The sequence below is a fragment of the Saccopteryx bilineata genome, chromosome 2 (assembly GCF_036850765.1).
Source record: "Saccopteryx bilineata isolate mSacBil1 chromosome 2, mSacBil1_pri_phased_curated, whole genome shotgun sequence".
NCBI lineage: Eukaryota > Metazoa > Chordata > Mammalia > Chiroptera > Emballonuridae > Saccopteryx > Saccopteryx bilineata.
The window spans coordinates 280,291,067-280,316,182 of NC_089491.1; the positions used below are offsets into that span (position 1 = coordinate 280,291,067).

The following is a 25,116-nucleotide window of genomic DNA, read 5'->3' on the forward strand; positions in this document are numbered from 1 at the left end:
AAAAAGGAGTCTAGCCAGGGTCTCTCTCCTCCAATGATGCTCCGACACCGGATGCTGGGGGCTTCCTGCAGGAAGGGCAGCTGTGCAAAGCGCCCAGCCTGCGGGTCTAAGCCAGGAGCTGGGAGAGGCTGACCAGACCGCGGCCTGGGGTGGTGGCTACAGCATAGGGCGGGTGCTGCCATCTGCTGGCTGGACAGGGGATGCACCCACGGCCGTCCACTGGAATCCCAGTCCAACCCGGAGGGAAGGGGCCTGTCACCACCTGCTTAGTTTAGACCCTAGGAAACTGACCCAGAGGTCACATAACTGGTGCTGGCGCAGTCGGGGTTCCTGTGGAGCCTGATGCGCGCGCCTCTGGGTTCAGACACATGGGAGGTAAAACCTTTAAACTGGTCTCTATCCAGCCTTTGCTCACATCTCCCTCTGTCCTCGGAGCCTGTCCTCGGCCCTGGGAAGTCACATCGCTGCACTCCATGGCAGCTGGCCCTCTCTACCCCGCTCCAGCCGCACCCAGGCCTGCTCTGGCTTGGCCAGGGGCTGATAGATAAACCCGAATGGGAGAAGTTGGTGGGGTTGGGAGGAGGGGGGCGTGGGTGCTATTGTACCCCACGGCCAGCTCCAGCGTCTCCAGGAGGACCTCGTCTCAGCGCATCTCGGGGACTGCCAGCCCCGACATGGAGCCGTTGGTGGCGCCCCAGGAGTCATGTCTGCGCAGAGCTCCCGTCAGGACCCCGCGCTGGTCCCCCCACCGACTTTCCTCTCCCCACTCCCCTGGCCCCCGCCCCATGACGGAGGTTCCAGGCCTCTGTGGTGACCCTGCTGGTACCAACTAGGGTGCCCAGCCTTCTCATGGAACTCAGTGATGTCACCAGGAGGAGGAACACCCGGCTGTGCCTTTCGCGGAGGGACAGTGGCGTCCTGGCCTGGTGCTGGAACACCTGCAGGGGCACTCACTGTGGAAATCGCTGAGATTTCGGGGTGTGCGTTCAAGTAGGACCTGCCCATGCCCACCAGAGGAGCCCCTTCCCGGATGGGTCAGAACGACTGGAAGGAACAAAGGGAACTCTGAGCGCGGGCGCTGACTGGGGCCCAGGACGTGGGGACACGGCAGCAGAGATGGGCTGTGTCAGCACCGGTCCCACCAGGCCCTCGAAAGCGCCCCATGCTAGGAAGAGCCGCTCTCTCCGGACAGAGGACAGTGGTGGAGCATGGCTCCGGGGCCGCTTGTCTCACATCTGGGGGGTGAATACTACCGCTTTGTTTAATATAAACAGATAAACTCTATGCATGTAAAAGGTACCCACATAAAAATGACTAGTATTTCAGTTTCTCACGTTTCACCTCCTTAGTTGGTTGGCACAGGCAATTGGAGGGGCTTGGGCCCTCCAGTCTTGCCCTTGCAGACCACGGAGGGAATTTGCTGTTTGCAATCATCTGCTACAGACAACAGACTGAACCACTGGACGTGTAAAAACAAGCATTTTCAGTTTAATAGATTAACGGAAAGGGTCGTCCAGGAGATTCACTCTCATGAGGAATTTGCTCTTCTGAATAGCCTCTGTGTTCACCTTGCCCGATGCAATTTCTTCCCATGATAGGAGGCTCAGAATGGTGTGACGCCACTGGTCCTCCTCAGTTTGCTGGCAGCTTATGTACCACCAGTCCTGGGAGGGGCAAAGAGAGCGCAGGACTGGTCCGCCAGTGCTCCTCGGCCAATGAGATCCAGACTGGTCAGATCGGAGGTGGTCAGATACCCGTGGGCTTTTAAAACCGTGGGAACCCACAAAGGATGAGTTTTCCTGCCCAAACTGCTGACACATGACTGCAAACACACAGAGATGTGCACTCTCACTCACTTACTGCACAGACCCCGAGGACAAGGCCACATGCCAGGCACCAGTGCCGCTCTCCCCTTTGCAGAGGGGAGAGGAGATGTGCACTGAGCACAGCACAAACTGTGGAGGTGCCAGGCTTACAAGCGAGGGGTAGAGGTCTTGCTCAGGGGGTCTGGAGGAGGGGATGTCCCACGAGGACTCAGAGGGGAGGAGGAAGCGCACATACCTGAGCCATGGACATGTCCCCCTCCCAGAGAAACCCCTCCCTAGGCCTCAGCTTGCCAGTTTCCTTCGGGGGTTTGGCACCCCCACCCTGCCTGCTGGTGGAGGGCGCTCACTCTGTTCCTGTCCAGCCAGCAGGCCTCCAGCACGTTGCCCTGGGGCGAGCAGAGCTCTAAGGCCAAGTTCAGGAAGCGGTCAAAGAGAGAGATGTGAGCTGAGAAGCATCAACTCATAGTTGCTCCACTTAAGTTGTTTATTGATTGCTTCTCATACCTTGATGGGGCTGGGTGGGGAGGGCTCAAGCCCAGCCAGTGACCCCTTGCCCCAACCAGCAACCTTGGGCTTCAAGCCAGTGACCTTGGGTTATGTTGACAATCCATGGTCAAGCTGATAACCCTGTGCTTAAGGTGGTGACCCCACCTCCAAGCTGGCTCAAGCCAAGCCCACGCTCTAGCTGGTGACCTTGGGGTTTGGAACCGGGGCCCTCAGTGTCCCAGGTCAATGCTATACCCACTGCGCCACCACCAGTCAGGTTTGAAGTAGTATTTTTAAATTGAGCTGAAAGTGGAGGGGTGCATTCTGACACCTCTTCAACCCACACTAGGAAGGCAGCTGGCCCTGGTCATGCTGGTCCCAGAAAGACAGGACACAATTGCATTTTGATGGGATTAAGGATTTAAACAAACATATGTTAAGAGGGGGTATAGCCTGTGGGTGGGGGGTAGGGTTCAGGTAGAACAGGATTTAAATCTAAGCTATAGCGCTTACTTTACAGCCTCAGGAAAGTCCCTGGCATCTTTTCGGGTCCCGTTTCCTCGTGTGTAACATGAAGATGGGATACCCACCAGGGACTGGGGAGAAGGAACGCAGGAAACCGCGACTGCCGGGCACACGGTGCTTGCTGAGCGACAGAATCCCTGTGGAGTCCCAGGTTTGAGAGAGCCCAGATCTGAGCGAATAAAGGGGCAACTCTGGGGGCTGGAGGTGGTCCCGAGAGTTTTAACTATCTGCATGCCAACTTTCAATGCTTAAGACCTAAGGCGGTGACTTGGAGACATGGTGAACCACGCACGGCTCACCCCTCACCCCTGCGGCGTCCCTTCACTGCTCACCCACCCAGTATCCGTCCGCTGTTATAAAGTACCACACCCCAGATTCTGAAAGGCACTGTACCTCATTTCATCAAGTTCACATAGAGGCACCTGGTCCAAATGAATTTTGAAGAGTTTTATTAGAGGAGGAGAGTTATTAATATGCTGGCCGCATATGGCTGACACTGGGCATCTGCAAGTCCAAATTGTGCAGTCCCAAAAATAGTTCAGGGGCTGCTTATATACCCTTGATCACACAAGGGCTGGGGAGAGCATGGCGTCAGGGTACAAGCTGGCAACATTTGTTTACTTTAGGGGATACACAGAAACATTAAGACTCTTAAGGTAACACAATCAAACACATTTACAAATCTTTTTACCCTCAAGGTTCCAGGAGAAGGGAGGAACTACAGTCAGTGTAAGGTGGTATGTAAATTGTCTCCTATTGAAAGAGAAGTTTTTAGGTTAACCTTTATTTTAGATTTAAAACTGAATGACCTATTGTTCTTGCAAGCCACAAACTTCTACATTCTTCTCCGTCCTCTCCCTAAAGGAGGGATGGGACAAGAAAGCCTGATAGGAAAGTGTAACCTTTCCTCCCAGAATATCAGTATCAATGTCAGCCTTTTGGTACCTTATAACACCGCTATGTGACGCAGAGAAAGAGTGGCCACAGGTTCTCATGCTCTTGGGACAGTTCCAATTTGTTCAGTTGTAAAAAGTTACAGTCTCTGTTTATACCTGTTGTCACCCTGTCATTATGAATAATGTCCCTCTAACTCTGAAGAGTATCCTGATGTGAACAATAAATCCCACAGTCCCCTATACATGGACAATGTCAGTCTGCCTCTCATTTCAATGGAACAGATAGATTACTAGCTATGGGTTTTCTTGATCTTTCCAGCAGTTCAAGCTCCTCGACACCCCAAAAGCCAACAAGTTAGATGACGAACACACCTGCTTCCATATGCTTTCCATCACAGACTTCTGCAGAGACAGCTCCAGCTCGGGGTCCGACTCGAGCGAGCACGCCAGCTGCAGCAGGTCTGGGGGCGGAGAAAGGAGGCTTGGCTCTGCACGCGGGAGACGGGAGCCTTCCGGCCCCCAGCCCCTTGGGCAGTGGTCATCCCAGGTCAGCCAGGGGACTCAGGGTAGTTAGTCGCTAAAGAGGGCTGTGGGAAACCCAGTGAGAAGTTCTTAGAGGTTGTGGGGTTCCCAAAATCCACTTGCATGTAGCTCAAAGCTCGACTGTAATTACCATCACGCCCTGGAACTTGGAGAGAGTTTTACCTCCAGATTTGAGCTAAAACTAGTGCCCCAGGTGATGGGAATGGACAGATGAGATGACAATAGTGGACAGTCGTAGCAGAATGAAGGAGAGGACAGGGTTGGAAGGACAGCAGGAGTAACACTCAGGAGACTGGCTCTTCATCTCAGGCGTGAGAGCAACTTGCTGCCTGAGCCTAGACAAGTCTCCCACCGCCCTGGTTGCCGTGGTGCAAACCGAAACTTCGATGACTTTCTGTCCCTGTAGACGCTCTGCTCGCCCAGAAACAGTCTGTCCAGTCAGTCAACCCCCAAATGTCAAACAAGGGTGGTCCCAGCCAATCAGATCCTTTCTAGTGTCTCTTCCTGTTCTTTATTCTCTGCCTTGCAAAGCTTGACTTCGGCCCCATTTTGCAGTTCTCTGGAAGGAAACTGCCCACGTCATGTCAAATAAGCTGTCCACTTTGTGCTAAATAACCTTCGTTTGTATCACCAAAATTGTCTTCTAACAACATGCTGATGTTGGCGTGCAGGTTAGACGTCCAGAGGCGACAGCCCCCGGGCAGTGTTTGTGTGAGTCTACACTTCAGGACAATGGTCAGGGCAAGGCTCTGCGAGTGGGGAGTCTTTCCACGTAGTGTCCCAGGCTCCTGCTTTCGTCACCCTAGTCCCAGCCCGCTGGGAGTCACTAGGAGTCAAGCATGGATGAATGCTCTCTAAGAGGAGAGCAGGGAAGACTAGAGGGTCAAGGACAGTTTCAAGGACAGATCCTAGAACCGCCATTTCAGGAATGAGAGGAGACTAAGCAAAGGGCACTAAAATTGGGGGTTTGAAGGGTAAAAGCAAAACTAGGAAAGAATGTTATTGACGCCAAGGACAGAGGTGGAGATAATGTCCGGAAAAAGAGAGCAGTCTAAGGCCAGCCTCCAAGGCTGAGGCCTGAAGGGAGGTCACCCGGATCGGCAGGTTGCTGGTCGTTTGTGGCCTTGACATGGACAGAAAGCGGTAAGAAGCTAGATGTCAGCTGAGCACATGCCCCTGAGGTGCATGCAATTATGACTAATTGGGTGAATAAATCATTAAGTCTTGGTTTTCATTTCTTTTTTTTTTTTTTTTTTTTTTAATAGAGGTATCATTTTATTTATTTATTTATTCATTTTGTTTTAGAGAGGAGAGAGAGAGAGAGAGAGAGGAGAGACAGAAAGAGAGAAGGGAGGGAGGAGCTGGAAGCATCAACTCCCATATGTGCCTTGACCAGGCAAGCCCAGGTTTTGAACCGGCGACCTCAGCATTTCCAGGTCGACGCTTTATCTACTGCGCCACCACAGGTCAGGCCTTGGTTTTCATTTCTTTAACGCTGCCGGTAAGTCTTGTTTCAGGGCTCGCAGCAGATGACCAACCACAAAGGAATGTCTGATGTCACAAGCCGAGAAGTCCTGGATGATTGAAAGCCGCTAGAAGTTAAACATGCTCAAACTTCCATAAAAGACCATCCTTTGTCCAGCAGCCAATCAGCTAAATGCCCCAGGACCCTTCCTACTCCCCCTCCCCAAAATCCTTAAAGCCTGGTCCCAGGCTGTGCCTGGCGTGACTCTCCCTTGAGAGCCAGCCCGGCAGGTTTCCTTTCAATAAAGCCTGTTACACTGGTCTTTTCGGACACTGATTAATTCTAACAATAAGAAGCTGCAGAGAAGAGGAGGCCCGGACAGGGTCAGTCTGGTGAGAAGTCTGGTGGAAGATTAGGAGAGTAAGGGTTCGTGGATGTTTTATTTTTTTCTTCCATCATGGGGAGATAGATGTACATGTTTGGATGATGAGGGAAAGGAGTCATTGTCAGGGGAGAGGTGGGGACCCAAGGAGGGCTGCCCTGGGGACAGGGAGGAGGTGCCCTCGGTGTGCTGCTTGATAGATACATGAATTTACCAGGAATTCCAGCTGCCCTTTTGATGTTCCGCTTATCTGTCAGACCTCACCCTTACTCACTGGACTATCACCCCTGAGGCAGAGGAATTCCAAGAAGCTGGTCAGCCGCCCCAAAGTGGAGCATTCCAGACATACCAGGACTTTTGATTCAACACCCACTTGCTGGAGATTCTCCTTTACCCTATAAAATTCATCCCCCTAGCTTGTACTGGTGCCCTTCTCCCTGGAGAAGTGCCTGGCAGGGTTCCTCTCTTCCTTTCAATAAAACCTGTTACTCTGGTCTTTTCGGACTCCCATGGATTCCAACACTGCTCAGGATTGGGTGCTGAATTGAGGAGGCCCCCAGCACAGGTGGAGCACCCTCCTGACCACTGGGGGAGGCAGAGGTTCCATCCATGTGTTGTAAGGTATCAAAAGCTGAAAATTGATATTAATATTCTGGGAGGAAAGGTCAGGCTTTCCTGTTCTGTCCCTCCCTAAAGGAGAAGAATGTAGAAGTTTCTGGCTTGCAAGAACAATGGTTATTCAGTTTTTTGTTTGTTTGTTTGTTTTAAAAAAGACTTTATTTAACCTGACCTGGCAGTGGCGCAGTGGATAGAGCATCGGACTGGGATGCAGAGGACCCGGGTTCAAGACCCCGAGGTCTCCAGCTTGAGTGCGGGTTCATTTGGTTTGAGGAAAAGCCCACCAGCTTGAACCCAATGTCGCTGGCTCCAGCAAGGGGTTACTCAGTCTGCTGAAGGCCCGCGGTCAAGACACATATGAGAAAGCAATCAATGAACAACTAAGGTGTTGCAATGCACAATGAAAAGCTAATGATTGATGCTTCTCTTCTCTCTTCGTTCTGTCTGTCTGTCCCTGTCTGTCCCTCTCTCTGACTCACTCTCTGTCTCTGTAAAAAAAAAAATTAATTAATTATTTTTAAAAATCTCTTAAAAAAAAGACTTTATTTATTCCATTTTTAGAGATGAGAGAGATAAATAGAGAGAGAAAGAGAGAGAGAGAGAGAGAGAGAGGAGGAGCAGGAAGCATCAACTCCCATATGTGCCTTGACCAGGCAAGCCCAGGGTTTCGAACCAGCAACCTCAGCATTCCAGGTTGATGCTTTATCCCATTGCACCACCACAGGTCAGGCAGGTTATTCAGTTTTAAATCTAAAATAAAGGTTAACCTAGAAACTTCTTCTCTTTCAATAGGAGACAGAATTTCCATACCACCTGTAAGGTTGGTGGATATGGGGGATGGTCACGTGGGGAACCCAGACCCGCGAACTTTGGCTAGGACAGCCCACAACCAAGCACACCAAAAGAGGCTTCACAGGAACCCTTTGGAAAAAAGCGACCATCTGCCAGCCAGTAAGATTTCACCACATCATATTAGCCCTACTTCCCTAGCGGGACCCTTTAAATATCTCCCACGCGGTTTAATCCTTGCGACTTCCCTGGCCTCCATCTCCTCCATCTTTTTTTCTTCGGGGCTAGGGAACCTTGCCGGGCAGGATGCGCTGTACTCAATAAAGCCTTTTGTTATTCCACACTTGGTGGCTCTGGCCCCTTCCTTCCTTCTCGGAGGGGAAAAATACCTTACATTTTGGTGCTGAAAACCCGGGAGGAGTTAGAAGTCTGCAAGGACCGCTCCTCTTTCCGTCCCCTCCGAGAAAGAACCAGGATCTCCGACCTTCCACCCACTTCAGCACACAGTCTGGTAAGTCCCCTGCCTCCAGCCACCTTTGAGTTCTTTCCTCCGAGACTCCCGGTCCGAAACCGTAGCTATGTCAGGGAAGTCTTTTCCGTTCCAAGTGAGTGTGTGCTTCTGGAGACGTCCGGAGCACATCCACTTTACCTTTTCCGTCTGTGGCCAGACCTTGAGTTTTAGGACGCTAATACTCAAATCTGACCACTCCGAGGACTGAGGGCGGCTGTGGGGGCACAGGAATCTCCCTCCTTAAAGAAGAAACTGTTCTTCTCTGCTGTGGCCAGGCCACAGAACCCACTGAACTAGCCTCCTGAAGGGACTTTTGGTTTTAACACCCTCGCCAATTTAACTACCGCCAAAAAAGCTGGGAACTGATTGGAGATCTCTTACATACATGGCTTTTAATTATTCGTGCACCCGTCCTTAATCTCTGTGCTGCCTGTTCCACCACGCAGGCCTTTTTCTGGCCAGAGAAACCTCACCTAAAACCACCACTCCCAATCTTTCCTTCTCCACAGACTCCCAACCCTCTCTCCCTCCTGTCTGACCCCTGGGACACCCCTCTCTTGGGACTTTTCTCTGGTCCCTCTGTGGACCTCTTTTGTGCTTGGGTCTCTTCCCTCTGAGAGCCCTCTCCCCTCCCTTTGCAAAATCCTGTTTCTTATTCACCACTACCATCTCTCTTTATCCTCCCCTGCTGGTCAGGGGCCCTTCCCTTTTCCACTGTGGTCTTTTTTTTTTTTTTAATTTTATTTATTTATTTTTTACAGAGACAGTGAGTCAGAGAGAGGGACAGACAGGAATGGAGAGAGATGAGAAGTGTCAATCATTAGTTTTTCGTTGCGCATTGCGACACCTTAGTTGTTCATTGATTGCTTTCTCATATGTGCCTTGACTGCGGGCCTTCAGCAGACTGAGCAACCCCTTGCTGGAGCCAGTGACCTTGGCTTCAAGCTGGTGACCTTTTTCTCAAACCAGATGAGCCCGTGCTCAAGCTGGCAACCTCAGGGTCTCGAACCTGGGTCCTCTGCATCCCAGTCCAACACTCTATCCACTGCGCCACGGCCTGGTCAGGCTCCACTGTGTTCTTAAACTCCTCCTCTGTCAGGCCATTCTCAGCCTGACATTGGCTCTTACACCGGTTTTCAGGACGTCCAACCCCAATTCTCTTGCAGGAAGTTCTGGCCCTGTCCTGCCTTTGGCGCCAGTGTTTCCTGCGGGATCTGGGTGCCAGGCTCCGCATGAACCCTCCTCCTTTTATTCTCAACCCCCAAACCCCTATCCGGAACCTGTGAACATGGCATTTAAAGTTTTTAACAGTCCCAATTAGTAGAAGGAGGCCAAGGCTGTTCGCCAGGCCCGCATGCAGCAGAAGGTAACGCTCCGAATCCCAGCTCTTGTGGCAGCCCCGAGGCTCGTAGAACAACAGGGGAAGTGCCCGACCCAAGTTCAAGCCACAAAGAGAAACTGTACCAGCAGTTTGCTTTAAGTGTGGCAAGTAGGACCACTGGTCCCTGCAGGGCCCCTGCCTGCGGCTGCTCACTGAGCCCTGCCTTGACTGCAAACAGTCCGGTCACTGGTGGAGCAATTGCCCCTTTGGGCAACAGGTTTTTCCTCAGTGCCTCTACGTGGAGGACAAGCTGCCTGAATGGGAAGGCCAATCCAGCCAGGTGGGCGCATCGCTCGAACTCCTAGGACATGGCCTGGACTTGGAGAATCCAGGGTATGCTGCAACGGGTGGGTAAGTCCATCTCATTTCTTGTGGACATGGGAGCTATCTTCTCTGTGTTTTTTTTTTTATTATTATTTATTCATTTTTAGAGAGGAGAGAGGGGGAGAGAAAGAAACAGAGAGAGAGAAGGGGGGAGGAGCTGGAAGCATCAACTCCCATATGTGCCTTGACCAGGCAAGCCCAGGGATTCGAACCGGCGACCTCAGCATTTCCAGGTCGACGCTTTATCCACTGCGCCACCACAGGTCAGGCTACCTTCTCTGTTTTGCCATCACACTCTGAGCCTCTAGTTCCCTCACAGGTCTCGGTTATGGGAATGGATGGGACCCCTTCCTTTCCCCTTTTACGCCACTCCTGACATGCAGTTTTGCCTCAAGCTTGCCTCCTTACAGGACCACTGGCAGTCGGAACCACTGGACTCCATTCATCTCCAGCTCACCGAAAGGCTGGACCCTGCAGATCCCCTTATTACTCCTCTTTTTTTAAAAAAAAATCCTTACAGGACCGCATCTGCAAAATTTCTCCAATCACGGCCATACAGATATTCCTCCTGACACCCCTCAAAACCACCACCTTCCGATCTCCCTCTCCCCACAATGCCCTTAATCAGCAGGAAGTAGCCAGACGAATAAACGGCGCCCCTTTTTCTATTTAACACAAAAGGTCAGAATGTAAGGTCGGTGGATAATGGGGGATGGTCACGTGGGGAACCCAGACCCGCTAACTTTGGCTAAGACCGCCCACAACCAAGCACGCCAAAAGAGGCTTTACAGGAACCCTTTGAAAAAAAGTGACCGTCTGCCAGCCAGTGAGATTTACCATGTCATATTAGCCTAACTTCCCTAGAGGGACCCTTTAAATATCTCCCACATGGTTTAATCTTTGCGACTTCCCTGGCCTCCATCTTTCTTCGGGGCCAGGGAACCTTGCCGGGTGGGATGCGCTGTACTCAATAAAGCCTTTTGTTATTCCACACTTTGCAACAGGAAAAAATACCTTACACCACCTTTCATGATTGTAGTTCCTCCCCCTTCCTGGAATCTTGAGGGTAAAATACCTCTAGGTAGTGAGGGAAGAGGAACCCTGAAAGATATGTAAATGTCTTTGATTGTGTTACCTTAAGAGTCTTAATGTTTCTGTGTATCCCCTAAACAAATGTTGCCAGCTTGTACCATGACATCATGCTCTTTCCCACCCTTGTGTGATCAAGGGTATATAAGCAGCCCCTGAACTATTTTTGGGACTGCACAATTTGGGCCTGCAGGTGCCCCGTGTCAGCCATATGTGGCCAGCATATTTAATAAATCACCTCCTCTAATAAAACTCTTCAAAATTTATCTGGACTGGGTGTCTCTATGTGATCTCGATGAAATGAGGTACAGTGCCTTTCAGAATCTTGGGTGCAGTACTTTATAACACATGGAGGGAACTTACTTTTGTTGTCACTGGAAGGGTAGCTCTCTATGAAAGTCATACACTTTCTAAAAAATTCATCAAAGTTAAAAGTAGAGGGTGGTTTTAAGAAAAGAACCTAAATTTAAAAAAAAGAAAAGATTTTGGTTATTCTGAGGGTTGTCTGGCCCTTAGAAGGTCATCTTGCAGCTGAAAGGGCAGGGAGCATGCTTCTGAATGTCCCAGAGATGATAAAAAGAGACAAGCACTTAAACAATCAAGTTCTTGAATTTGTATGTGATTATGTAAAACACCTTTCCAATTGGTCGTTAAGATCTCAATCTTAAGTGTTTGCACAGAGAGCTATTCCAGGGGACTAAGCTGTATACTTTTCCACTCTTAGAACTTTCTTTCTTTTTATTTTTCCTTTAGTAAATAAAACCTGGTTAAACTGTACATCATTTCTTTGTTATAAGTGTAAAGGGGCAAAGGGGCTGATGCCCAGAAAGGTATTAGGAACATCACCAGTCATAAGATTCAGGTCAAGATTATGAACTCCATGCCCTGAGTGGATAGCTCAGTTGGCTGGAGCACCCAGATACCCCAAGGTTGTAGGTTTGATCCCCGGTCAGGGCACATACAAAAATCAACCAATGAATACATGAGTAAGTGGAACAACAGATCGATGTCTCTCTCTCAAATCAATAATAATAATTTAGAAATCATGAACCCCATGGCAGGATACATAGAGAATGGCAAAACCTCATTTTTGTTGTATTTTTGCCCCAAAATGGACAACTGTGTCCAACAATGAGAAAATATCAGGCAAAACCAAAGGGACAGTCAACAAAATAGCTGATCAACACTCTTCTTAGGGATCAAGGTCAGAAAAAACAAGGACACACAGAAGCGCTGTTGTCACAGGTGGCAGGAGACCATAAAAACAGCGCTGTGGTGCGTGTGAGGTCACAGGCAGACACTGGCACAGTGAGGTGGGACAGCCATGAAACCCAGATAAGGCGTTCCATTAGTGAGCAGTGCCGCACGGGCGCTGGGTTGCTAGTTTTGACACTTGCACTCTGGGTATGGAAAGTGTGACTGTTCCGGGAAGCTGGGTAAGGGATGCACAGGAACTCCCTGTGATTTTGGAACTTTTCCGTGAAGACAGGGAACACGGTGTTGTGACCAGCCCACCGGCTGGTGACGGGGCCTGGCTGCGTGCGCTGGGAGTGGCGCGTGGGATGTGAGGTCTGTGTACTGCCGCGCCAGCCCTGGGGCGCCTCTCCCCCGTGGCAGCGTCTACGTGGACCCTCCGCTTTCTTTCTCCATCCTGCACCCCTTTCCTGGGCAGTCAGCGCAGCCTCCTCCCCTGCGCACACTCTCAAAGCACAGTGTTTCAGCCTGGCCCTGCGCCCAGACAGCTGTGTCGTAGCCAGCGTTCAGCGTAACGACCCCGCGTCAGGCAGGGCCCCGTAGCGGTCTCTCCCCTCATGGACTTTGCTGCCCCTTCTCGCCTCCAGCCCTCCCCTGGGCGACCTCTCGCCCTGAGCGGGGAGGGTGTTGGGGAGCGCAGGTGAGGGCCAAGGCAGCCCTCACAACGACAACCCTCTGCTCCCGAAGAATGGCCAGGAGCCACCTCCGCTTCCTAAAGCCAGGGCACTAGTCTGAGACAGCAGAAGTTCTACGTCAGTAACGAGTTGAGCTGACAGAATGACAGACTTGTCTAACTGCAGTTTTCCTGGCCACGCCCTCATCCATTCTTTCATTTGCACTGACTGTGCTCCTGATTGGCTGGAGTTGCCCCGCCTCCCTCTCCAGCCAGCTCCTGATTGGCTGGCACTGCCCGCCTCCATGCCCCGCCCCCGCCAGCCCCAGGCGCCTAGCTCATACTTGGTTCTCTTGTCTGGACGGGTGGGGTAACGGTCAATGAAATTAGGCAACAGATGGTGGGTGACCATCACACAGACACGGATCTCCTGAGCAAGCACACACCAACGAATTTTGGGCAGTAATGATTATGGCTTTTACCAGACCTATGAAATTTACCAGTTACACTGCATTCAGTAGTTATCTTCAGGGATTTTGGTGAGGGAAATTTTTTACTTGTCCTTTATTTTTATTTATTTATTCACTTAATTATTCATTTTAAAGTGTTTACTTAGCTCGGTGCAGATGTAACATCTCATTTATAGCGTGGCCTCGGGGCACAGAAACAGTTGGTCACAGAAGAGTAGCTCCCGGAGAATTAGAGGGAAAAAAACTCAACGCCAGTTGGGGGAGGGCGGCAGCGCGCGTGCGGGAAGAGCTGGGAGGGGGACCGAGTGGCACCTGGCGGACGGACGGACGGACGGACGGACGGACGGTCCGATGGAGACCCCTAGAGACCAGGGGCAGCGGGAGCGCGAGGGCGCGGTGGGGCTGACAGGGCGCCGTTGGAGCGCGCACCAGACGCCGTGACCCTTCCCAGTGCGCGCACTGAGCGGGTGGGGCGCTGAGCCTCAGCGCGGCTTTGGAGCGGGTTCAGGCTCCGCCCACGTGCGGGTTGGGACTTGCGTGGGAGCCCACAGCGGCAGTGGTCAGCTGGCTCAGCTCAGTCTGTTGTCCCCTCTGCTCGAACAGGAAGGTCCCCGGGTGGGCGGGCAGCCCTGCTTCACTGGCCCTGGCCCGCGGACAGCGCAGGTCCTTCTCCATCTCCAGCCCGTTTGGGGGCTCCTTTCCGTCCCAGCCTGCCTGCACCGACCGGGGTGCTCCTGGGCGTCACCCCCAAAGTGACGGCGGTGAGCAGGAAGCTCTTCAGGCCCATACAGGCTCGCACTGGGTAGGACTTCCCTGGGAGCATGGCCTCCTGGTTCCCAGGGTCCCGGAGGCCCTGTCTTACCTGCTCCTTTCACCGTTTGATGGAACAAGCTTTTTTGTTTTTTTTGTAAATCTTAATCCACGTTTAAGCCCCCCCCCTTTTTTTTTGTAAGTAGGGTATGTCATGTAACAAGTTGTGATGATTTGGGTCTATTTACACTGGACTAAAGAGAGTCTGTAACCCCTGTCTAAGCCTAGAGTCAAACGTCTGTAAGTTGCATGTAAAATAATGGTGGTTTCAGCTCTGTTTTCTGGGCACCTGCATGGAGAGGGCTTTGTCCAATTGACTTCTTCATGTACTTGTTTTTGAGTGTGTGTCCAGGTCCAGTAACGAGCTGGATGTTCTCAGAAATGAGTCCGTGCCCAGAACGGTGTGGGTAAAGAAGGGAACATGCAGTAAATACATTGAATATATTGGACTGATCTCTGAAAGTTGGAGTTTCATAGAAAATATGTTGACTTACTGTTAATACCTATGGTAGACCCTCAAAGAAGAAAGTACTGAGACAGTGTCTTCAACATCCTCAGCATAGGTATCCAAACCACCATTAGTAAAATACAAACTCCTTGTTGTTTGTTTTGGCTGGCTCTACCAGTTGTCTGGGTGATTGGTCCTGGGTTTTGCTAAGTTGATTGAAAATTCTGAATACATTTTTACCTCAAAAAATGGAGTCATCAAGAAAAATTGATGTTGAATATTAATTTCCCGATTCCCAAAAGTGAATCTCGTACACTGAATTCTAGTCACTAGAAGACACAATAAATGTTGAGTTTCTTGGATGTATCTGATACTGTGTGAACAGCACACACTGAAGCCCTTTCCCGTGGTAAGGTAACACAGTTGTTTTTACATAAATTTAATAATGTTATACTTTTAGGTATTATTTTGGCTATTTTAATACGAGCCTTTTAAAGCAAAGCAGTTTTTTATCTAAATATTTTTTCTCTGTTTAATAAAGCTTTTTGGATGCTTTATTCTAAGTCTACTAATGTGTAGGAAGATATGCTAAGATAAGAAAGACATGCTACCTGCCCTGAAGAAGTTTGTAATCTTGTGGGATAGACAGACAAGTAATTTGTAACATCCCTTTAGGCCTTGTGTTTTTTTGTCTTGTACTTATAAGTCAGTTGGAAATATTAAAGTCACGTTCAGTGCTTGATGTACCTACTTTTATTCAAATTCTTACTTAAGAGCGCAGTTCCAATACTATGTCTGCAGTTTTAAAATCAAGCTTATTAAAAATAAGTACCATTATGGAAATGGTGTGTACATGTGTGTTTGATGTTGTTTTCTCTTCTCTTCTGTAGAACAAAAGTACTTTGAGATAGAGAAGAGGCTGTCCCACAGTCAGGAGAGACTTGTGAACGAAACCAGAGGATGCCAATCTTGCGGCTTAAGTCAGAGAATCTCAGTAAGTATTTCATTGCATCTGTATAGTTTTTGTGGAGTATTGAGATCTTCAGACATCTTTGTATGCTTTGGAAACATTTACACACTCTATATGAAAATGTTGATTAGGTGTCATTGTTTTCATTTATGGTAATATTTTGGTTTTTTATTCTGTCATAAAGACTGTAAAAGAACATAGGGTTTAATGGTGAAGAAGCCTAGGGTTTTTTTTTTTTTTTTTAATTTATTTATTTATTCACTTTTTAGAGGGGAGGGGAGAGAGAGAGAGAGAGAGAGAGAGAGAGAAAGGGGGGGGAGGAACAGGAAGCATCAACTCCCATATGTGCCTTGACCAGACAAGCTTGGGTTTTGAACCAGCAACCTCAGTGTTCCAGGTTGATGCTTTATCCACTGCACCACCACAGGTCAAGCTACTCATGTCTCTTTCTAACTGGACCTCACACTCATAAGATACTTTTTTTCTTTTTCCACATTTTAAATAAATTTTTATTTTAATGGGGTGACATCAATAAATCAGGGTACATACATTCAAAGAAAACATTTCCAGGTTATCTTGTCATTTAGTTCTGTTGCATATCCATCACCCGAAAAGAGATCATCTTCTGCCACCCTCCATCCAGTTCTCTCTGTACCCCTCCCCCTCCCCCTCTCCCTCCTTCCCTCCCCCCACCCCCCATAGCCACCACACTCCTGTCCATGCCTCCTAGTCTCACTTTTATGTCCCCCCAATGTATGGAATCCTGCAGTTCCTGTTTCTTTCTGATTCGAAGAAGCCTAGGTTTTAATTCTGAGTGCTACTTAAAAGCTCTTTTGCAGCCCTGGCCGGTTGGCTCAGTGGTAGAGCATTGGCCTGGCGTGCAGGAGTCCCGGGTTTGATTCCCGGCCAGGGCACACAGGAGAAGCGCCCATCTGCTTCTCCACCCCTCCCCCTCTCCTTCCTCTCTGTCTCTCTCTTCCCCTCTCACAGCCAAGGCTCCATTGGAGCAAAGTTGGCCCAGGCACTGAGGATGGCTCTATGGCCTCTGCCTCAGGCGCTAGAATGGCTCTGGTTGCAACAGAGCAATGCCCCAGAGGGGCAGAGCATCACCCCCTGGTGGGCATGTCAGGTGGATCCCGGTTGGGCGCATGCGGGAGTTTGTCTGCCTCCCCGTTTCCAACTTTAGAAAAATACAAAAAAAAAAAAAAATAGCTCTTTTCCTATATGTGACTCCTAACAGTGCCTGACTATTGTTTATAAAATGGCTAGAACAACATGTCCATCTATATACACAGCTGTACAGATCAAATATGATACATTGGAACACATCTTGGTAAAGTGAAAGCAATTATGCAACTGAAAAGGTAAAGAGAGTGTCTTAATTATTTTTATGTTGTTGAAAACTAAAATCTATTAAGTCCATTATACTTATATTTTAATTCTCTTTATCATTTTTATAAATATTTATTAATTTCAGGATATTTTCTACTTATTCCTAGTTCAGGTGAAAGATGATTAGCTAATTTCCTTCTTTTTTTTTTTTTTTTTTTTTTTTTTTTTTTTTTTTTGCATTTTTCCGAAGCTGGAAACGGGGAGGCAGTCAGACAGACTCCCACATGCGCCTGACCAGGATCCACCCGGCATGCCCACTAGGGGGCGATGCTCTGCCCCTCTGGGGTGTCGCTCTGTTGCATCCAGAGCCATTCTAGCGCCTGGGGCAGAGACCACAGAGCCATCCTCAGTGCCCGGGCCATCTTTGCTCCAATGGAGCCTCGCTGCGGGAGGGGAAGAGAGAGACAGAGAGGAAGGAGAGGGGGAAGGGTGGAGAAGCAGATGGGCACCTCTCCTGTGTGCCCTGGCCGGGAATCGAACCTGGGACTCCTGCACACCAGGTCGATGCTCTACCACTGAGCCAACCGGCCAGGGCCTAATTTCCTTCTTAATTAGTTTTTTTTTTTTTTAAGTTTGTTTTTTTAAATTTTTATTTATTTATTTTTTACAGAGACAGAGAGTGAGTCAGAGAGAGGGATAGACAGGGACAGACAGACAGGAACAGAGAGATGAAAGGCATCAATCATTAGTTTTTCATTGCGCGTTGCAACACCTTAGTTGTTCATTGATTGCTTTCTCATATGTGCCTTGACCGCGGGCCTTCAGCAGACCGAGTAACCCCTTGCTGGAGCCAGCGACCTTGGGTTCAAGCTGGTGGGCTTTTCCTCAAACCAGATGAGCCCTCACTCAAGCTGGCGATCTTGGGGTCTTGAACCGGGTCCTCTGCATCCCAGTCCGACGCTTTATCCACTGCGCCACTGCCTGTTCAGGCCTTAATTAGTTTTTTTACATCATCAACTCCTAGAAGGTAAACAAGCTCTTAGATAAAGGTCTTGATGTTTATAGGGAGGAGAATGTCTATTACGTGCTTTGTCTGCAATAGAAGAAAGCAGATGTCAGAAAAGACCTGTGCAGAGTAGGGGCATAATACTTGTTACTAGATAGTGCTGGATTTTAATTTGACTGGGAACTCAGGAAGCTAATAATGAGAATGGTTGAAACTTCCATTTTCTTTCTTAACCAGGTTCATTGGTTGTTTGGGTCATAACTTTTTCCCTACTCATTTTGGCACAACTCATTTTTAAATCTGACATACACATGATGGTATGGTATGGTATGGTATGGATACATGTTTAATGAGGGCGTAAGTATTGATTGAGTAGCTAAATCCAATTTATTGTCTATACCTGTTCTGCCTTGGCATAATAAAAAGGTCTGTACAGTAATGATGCTAAAGAATTTCGGGAAAGTGGCTGATGACAGCTGCTTGTGTGAGAACTGGAAAAGGGAGAAGGAGGGAAGATAAGGCTAAACCTACACAGATGTCCGAGCTGTACAATTACATTTGCATTTTTTTTAGTTTATCAGTCTGCATCTGTAAGTTTGGAAAGCAGTGAATAACCTTAAAGCAGAATAGAAGATTTAGATGAATTTAGCAGGGTTTTTTTTCCCTTTAATAAGCCAGTTGTTTAAATAGAACTTAAGACTGGAAGTAATAATAATGTATTTATTTGCTCATTAAATCACTTACACATGATATAGATGAATTCTAATGGAAAGAAGTTTCAGAAAGTACACTCTTTCCTAATTACCTTTATGTGTTTAAAAGAGAAACTATAAGGAGAGATAGCCCACTATAAGTGGACATTGTGGGATTGATAATTCAGTATCAAGCATAATTTTCTTCCATGTTAAAGGCTCTGTTTAGAGTGATAACTACGCTGAATTACAATTACAGTATCTGTTAGTGTGATTTATTCTGTATGTTTTATGTAGTTTAAATGTTACTTTATTAATATTTTTATCTAGTTTTCTTATTCATAAATATAATTCACTGTTTTTATAATTGACTTGGGAGATGTCATTAAAAATATGGAAATTGGTGCCTGACCAGGCAGTGGTGCAGTGAGTGGATAGAGTGTCAGACTGGGATGCAGAGGACCTAGGTTTGAATCCCTAAGGTTGTTAGCTTGAGCCCAAAGGTCGCTGGCTTGAGCAAGGAGTCACTCACTCTACTGGAACCCTCCCCTTCCCTGGTCAAGGCACATATGAGAAATCAGTCAACAAACAACTAAGGTGCCACAACAAAGAATTGATGCTTCTCATCTGTCTCCCTTCCTGTCTGTCTGTCTTTATCTGTCCTTCTCTCTCTCCCTCTCTCTGTCTCTATCTGTCCTTCTTTCTCTCTCTCACTCTGTCACAAAAAAAAGAAAAGAAAAAGAAAACTGGTAATTGTGTATTCTTTTCCTATAAATCTTGGCTAGAGTGATCACAAATGCAGTTTTGGAAATAGGATAGCATATTTTAAAATTTGGTCTAAAATAAACTTTGGATGATTTTATGAATTTGGAATACAATGTAACTCAGCTTTTCTGAGGCTCAGTTTCTTAATTTTAGGTGTGTATGGGTAGCAGTTGGATAAAACCGGGGTTTGCAAAAAAACCCCAAAACAAAAACCTGGGTGTGCAAGTTTTTTGGAGGGAGGGGTTTGACAGAGACAGAGAGAGGGTCAGAAAGGAAGGGAGACAGATGAGAAGCGTCAATTCTTTGTTGCGGCTCCTTAGTCTCAATTGTTCATTGATTGCTTTCTCATATGTGCCTTGACCAGGGGTCTACAACAGAGCTAGTGACCCCTTGCTCAAGCCAGCGACTTTGGGCTCAAGTTAGTGACCATGGAGTCTGCCCACACTCAAGCCAGTGACCCTTCATTCAAGCTGGTGAGCACCGTGCTTAAGCAGGTGACCTTGGGATTTCGAACCTGGGTCCTCTGCGTCCCAGTCCAATGCTCTATCCACTGCGCCACCACCTGGATCAAGTTGTTCTTGCAAGTTTTAAGCCTTTGTGTGTATTTCCTCAGATAGTCAACTGAGGGCACTAATTGAGAAAACAAAGAGCTTGAATTTGCTCAGGATCACAATATTGCCATTCAGGTAAATGTCATTCCTATCAATAAAACTACCTGTAACCATGATACTGGAGCAATTTCTTTTTTTAAATCCTGATTTTGTTTAGTAGTTATTTAGGCAATGGGAAGATGAAACAGATGTTCTATTACGAGGAGCTACTAAAAAAATCATGTATACATAAATTTTTTAATTGGATCTTTATGTGATATTTTTATTGATAGATTAGACATTACTTTTACTTATTAGAATATATTAATAGTTGATATTAAGATAAAGAAAATTTTAGCTCTTAAGTTGTGATTTTTAAAAAATCTTTCTTTTTATTTATTCATTTTTTAGAGAGAGGAGACACACAGAGAGAGAGAGAGACAGATAGACAGACAGAGAGAAGGGGCCGGGGAGGAGCAGAAAGCATCCACTCCCATATGTGCCTTGACCAGGCAAGCCTGGGGTTTCGAACTGGTGACCTCAATGTTCCAGGTCGATGCTTTTACCCACTGAGCCACCACAGGTCAGGCTAAGTTGTGATTTTTAAAAAATTCTCATTAAGTACAGCACCACAGAATCAGACATAGGATGGAGGTTCACAAATTCATCTACCCACTCACTCACTTATTACCTGCCTTCCATCTCTCCTTTCTCTTGGAAACTACCTATTTAATGCTTACTGTCGTCCCGGCATTATTTCAGGTATCGTGATACAGTCGGGGATATGGATGAATCACATCAGAAATCATTTCCTGAAAGTAGAGATATTACCAACAGGGAGAAACTAGTTAGTAATGTCAACCAGAGGTAGGTCATGTTGGGGTATAAAACAGCATTACGAGGAAAAAGTGAAACAGCTACTGGGTATCTTAGCATTCAGAAAATATACTTTTTTCAAATCAGAGAAACTATTGTTATATTTAACCAACAAACTTTAAAACATAGAGCAACTGTTGTAAAGTACCCAAACCTTAATTCCGTGGGTTTACGTAGAGACACCAAATCCAGATGAATTTTAAAGAGTTTTATTAAAGGAGGAGATTTGTTAAGTATGCTGGCCGCATATAGATTACATGACCCAAATCATGTGTGTGTGAAAAACATTCTAGGGGCTGGTTATATACCCTTAATCACACACGGGCTGGGGAGAGCATGACATCATGGCATAAGCTTACAACCTTTGTTTTCACCTATACAGGTTGGGGGAAAAGGATGAGGGGGATGGGACACAATTAATTAGCAAGTTAGGATTCATAAAAATGTTTTCACACATTAAAACATACGGTAACACAATAGTAAAAATGTCATTCTACATATTAAAAGATATTCCTAAATTTTTTAGTGTTCATTTGCCATTCCCTTTTGAGAGTTTTATATATCAACTACATGCTTTCAGGAGGGGTGGGGTAGTTTCCATGGTGCTAGAGGATGAAATGCCTGTAAATGGCTCATCAATATAAGAAAAGGTTTATTTTAATCTTTCTCTTCCTGCACCTAGCTAGCTATTTACCTGCTTCCTTACAGGTGTGGGGGAAAGACAGGAATTTAAATCTCCTTCCTCTCTTCATTTACAATAAAAGGTTATCGGCCATCCTGAGTTGGTGCTAATCTCACAAGTATAGAAATTACATTTACAAAATCTCTCTGCATACCAAATTAATAAAATGTTCTTTAAGCTTCCTAAAATATCAATATTAATTCTGTAGCTTTTTGGTACCTTACTACACAACCTCTAAGAATAAGTATTAAATATTAGGTATTAGACGATATTTGAAAGGAAAAGCTTGGTGATCTTACGTGTTAAGATGTGAACAAAACAGCAAAAGAAGCATATAGCTAGGTTGTTTTATTTTGTTATTTCGTTTTATTTTATGCTTTCTCAGGAGGGATAGCGGCTCAGAAAGCTCGGCCATGCCCCGCCCCCTCCGTCGCTGGCTCTGCTGGTGGCTCTGCTGAGTCTGCTGGTCACCACATCCAGCACTCCTTAAATGCTCACACTCTGCCCGAGTCAGGCAGGGCCCCGTAGCGGTCTCTCCCCTCATGGACTTTGCGGCCCCTTCTCGCCTCCAGCCCTCCCCTGGGCGACCTCTCGCCCTGAGCGGGGAGGGTGTTGGGGAGCGCAGGTGAGGGCCAAGGCAGCCCTCACAACGACAACCCTCTGCTCCCGAAGAATGGCCAGGAGCCACCTCCGCTTCCTAAAGCCAGGGCCCTAACACCCCGTCCCCGCCTCCCGAAGGCCTCCACACCCCAATCCCACGTCCCTACGGGCCGCAGGGAAGCCTGGTCACTCCCCCTCCACCGACCGCAGCGCCCGTGGCCGCCCCCTGTCTTGGGCGGAAGCCTTGAAAGTCGCCCCAGACCGCCCCCGCCCCAGGGGCTCTGCGGACAGGTGGTCCCGGGCACAGAGGAGCGGAGCTCCCGCAGGCGACAGCGCCCGCATACCTTCACTGCTCTCGCGTCCGGAATCCTTTCTATTTCAACCATGCTCCGGTCGCAGAGCTGCCAGCAGTTGGGCGACAGCACGACGTCGTTCACCTGCGCTAAGTCCTGCGCCCGGCGCACGTCGTCCACCGTCTGTCCGGTCACCAGGAAGAAGTCGCGGGCTTCGTCCCCGAAGACCAGCATGCTGATGTGGCCGGCGGCCAGGCCTGGCGGGGGGCGGACGACAGGTGCGCGGGGCTCGGGGACCTGGGGCCACCGCAGAGCGAACCCAGGCTCTGAATCCCACAGCGACCAGAGAAGCCTCTCCCGGGCCTGGGGCTCCGGAGCCAGAAACTCCTCCACCAGGGTCCGTCCTCCCGGACAGCGCCCCTTAGACGCCGTCGGCCGCTCTCCTGCTCGGACGCTCACCGATCTTGACGTGGACCTTCAGGCCCTCCTCGGACTCCTTGAGCCTGAACAGCTGGTGGATCTTCAGGCTGCACCGGATCACCAGCGTTATGATGCTTTTCAGTTGCGTCCGCTCCACCTTCCACAGGGCTAGAAGCGCATCACCTGGAGAACACAGACACGCCGGGGGCCCCTGACCTGACACAGGCGTAAGTCGCTCTGTATGAGATCTGTCCCCACTGTCCCCACGCGCTGCTCAGCCCAGGCTCCGGCCGCCGCTGCCCCAACAAGCCTCCGTGTCCCAGCAGGGCCCTTGGCTCCATTCCCGCCCTCCCGGCTCAGGAAGCCCCGTACCTGCAAACTTTAAGATGTCCCCTCCGTAAAGTAACACCGCTGAGAAAAAGAAAAAAAAAAAAGAAAAAGAAAAAGAAAAAAAGAAACAAAGAAAGAAAGAGAGAAAGAAAGTAATCAAATTCTGATTTTTTACAGCTAATAAGGATTCATTCTTCATCCATGGACTAGAAATTAGGTCAAGAAAGCAGCAGTTCAGAGAACAGAGTTATCCCTAAGATGGCATCGCAGACAAGTCACTTAAACCCATCTGGGGGTGTTTCCTCAGCGGCAGAATGAGTCCATTGTACCAGACTGCGCACACGCTCCGCTTCGGTAAATGGGAAAAAAGGGCAAAGGCGGGCCTGGGATTTCTGAGGAGGCCTCTGGACACCTACCCTATCCCTGTGGTCATGGAAGGCTCTATACTGATCAATGTAAGTATTCTGAGCTGGGGCCAAGTGACCCTGAGTGAGGGCACGTGTGACAGGACCCATCCGCACTGAGAACCAGGAAAAGGGACATCACAACTGGGGTCAGCACAGGGTTTGTTTATTATCAACTTGCATTTTGCATATTTAGCCACTGTGACGTAAATGGACATGTCCGCCTCTTACTGATGCTTCCTTGCACATTTGTGCAATACTGCTGGGCTGAGGCAGAGGCAGAAAAAAATTTAGATAGAGTGCCTGCTTTTTAGGAGCATTGCATTTTGTCTCGTGAGTGGTACGAGGTATTACTGGGGAACTCGGGGTCTGAGGAAAGACTAGACCAGGGGTCCCCAAACTTTTTACACAGGGGGCCAGTTCACTGTCCCTCAGACCATTGGAGGGCCGGATTATAAAAAAAAAACTATAAACAAATCCTTATGCACACTGCACATATCTTATTTTAAAGTAAAAAAACAAAATGGGAACAAATACAATATTTAAAATAAAGAACAAGTAAATTTAAATCAACAAACTGACCAGTATTTCAATGGGAACTATGCTCCTCTCACTGACCACCAATGAAAGAGGTGCCCCTTCCGGAAGTGTGGCGGGGCCGGATAAATGGCTTCAGGGGGCCGCATGCAGCCCGCGGGCCATAGTTTGGGGACCCCTGGACTAGACCCACAGTTTACTGCAACAGTCAGTCCTTTTCTTCACGAGTCATTCATACGGATAATGCCGGCACGGTGCTGGGCAGAGGTTGGAAGGGAGACCAGGGTCTTCCCTCAGCTCTGTTTGCTTTGGGACCCATCATTCAGAGACATGTTACTGATGAGTTACTTACAAATCACTAATCTGTTCACACAGCATTCTCTTAATGGCTGCTTTTGGGTTAAGCCAGCGCTAGCTTTTGGGGACTATTGAACATACTGTAGCTAAGAGTACTTATTACTATAGTTCTTTTAGAGGTGGCCTCCAGCTCAGGCCTTCAATGAATGCACAATGTTCTTTCCTTCAACTAGTCTGTACCGGTGAGGTTTGTTTACACACTCCTTCACTTCACTGTATTATATTTCAAAAAGATTGGTTTCATACACATCTCCTGGGGAAAAGGAAGAGTGCTGAGCCATAGTACTCGATCAGGTCATAACCAACAAATGTGGAAAAACAATGAACTGAAGGAATCTCGCCCAGGGACCTGCGGGGACACTCTCCACTATTCCACTTAGGTGGTGGTTAAGGATCCCCACCAGCTGCTCCCCCCCCTCCATGTACATGGCTCTACTGAATTTCTCCGTCAATCGCCGTAAAGCCTGTAAGACAGGGGTCCCCAAACTACGGCCCACGGGCCACATGCGGCCCCCTGAGGCCATTTTTCCGGCCCCCACCGCACTTCCGGAAGGGGCACCTCTTTCATTGGTGGTCAGTGAGAGGAGCATAGTTCCGATTGAAATACTGGTCAGTTTGTTGATTTAAATTTACTTGTTCTTTATTTTAAATGTTATATTTGTTCCCATTTTGTTTTTTTACTTTAAAATAAGATATGTGCAGTGTGCATAGGGATTTGTTCATAGTTGTTTTTTTTTTAAAGGCTTTTTTTTTTTTAAAGATTTTTATTTATTTTTTATTCATTATAGAGAGGGGAGAGAGAGAGAGAGAGAGAGAGAGAGAAGGGGGGGAG

At 48.1% G+C, this 25,116-nt stretch overlaps 1 protein-coding gene and 1 long non-coding RNA gene across 3 annotated transcripts; one reads left to right on the forward strand and one right to left on the reverse strand.

Annotated features, from left to right (window-relative positions):
• Positions 1 to 1,496: 1,496 nt before the first annotated feature.
• LOC136322521 (adenylate cyclase type 10-like) lies at positions 1,497 to 24,808 on the reverse strand. The gene is made up of 7 exons (XM_066254486.1): positions 24,646 to 24,808; positions 23,029 to 23,067; positions 22,696 to 22,839; positions 22,288 to 22,493; positions 11,199 to 11,295; positions 4,106 to 4,194; positions 1,497 to 1,664 (listed from the first exon to the last, which is right to left on the reverse strand). Exons 1-7 carry the CDS (start codon positions 24,806 to 24,808, stop codon positions 1,497 to 1,499), a joined length of 906 nt encoding a protein of 301 aa, XP_066110583.1.
• On the forward strand, positions 13,083 to 21,876 carry LOC136325910 (uncharacterized). 2 transcript variants are annotated; one of them, XR_010729329.1, is made up of 3 exons: positions 13,083 to 13,241; positions 15,321 to 15,424; positions 21,729 to 21,876. It is a non-coding gene; the product is annotated as an uncharacterized lncRNA (long non-coding RNA). The 2 variants fall into 2 exon arrangements; XR_010729330.1 differs by lacking the exon at positions 21,729 to 21,876 and adding an exon at positions 16,696 to 16,725.
• Positions 24,809 to 25,116: the final 308 nt, after the last annotated feature.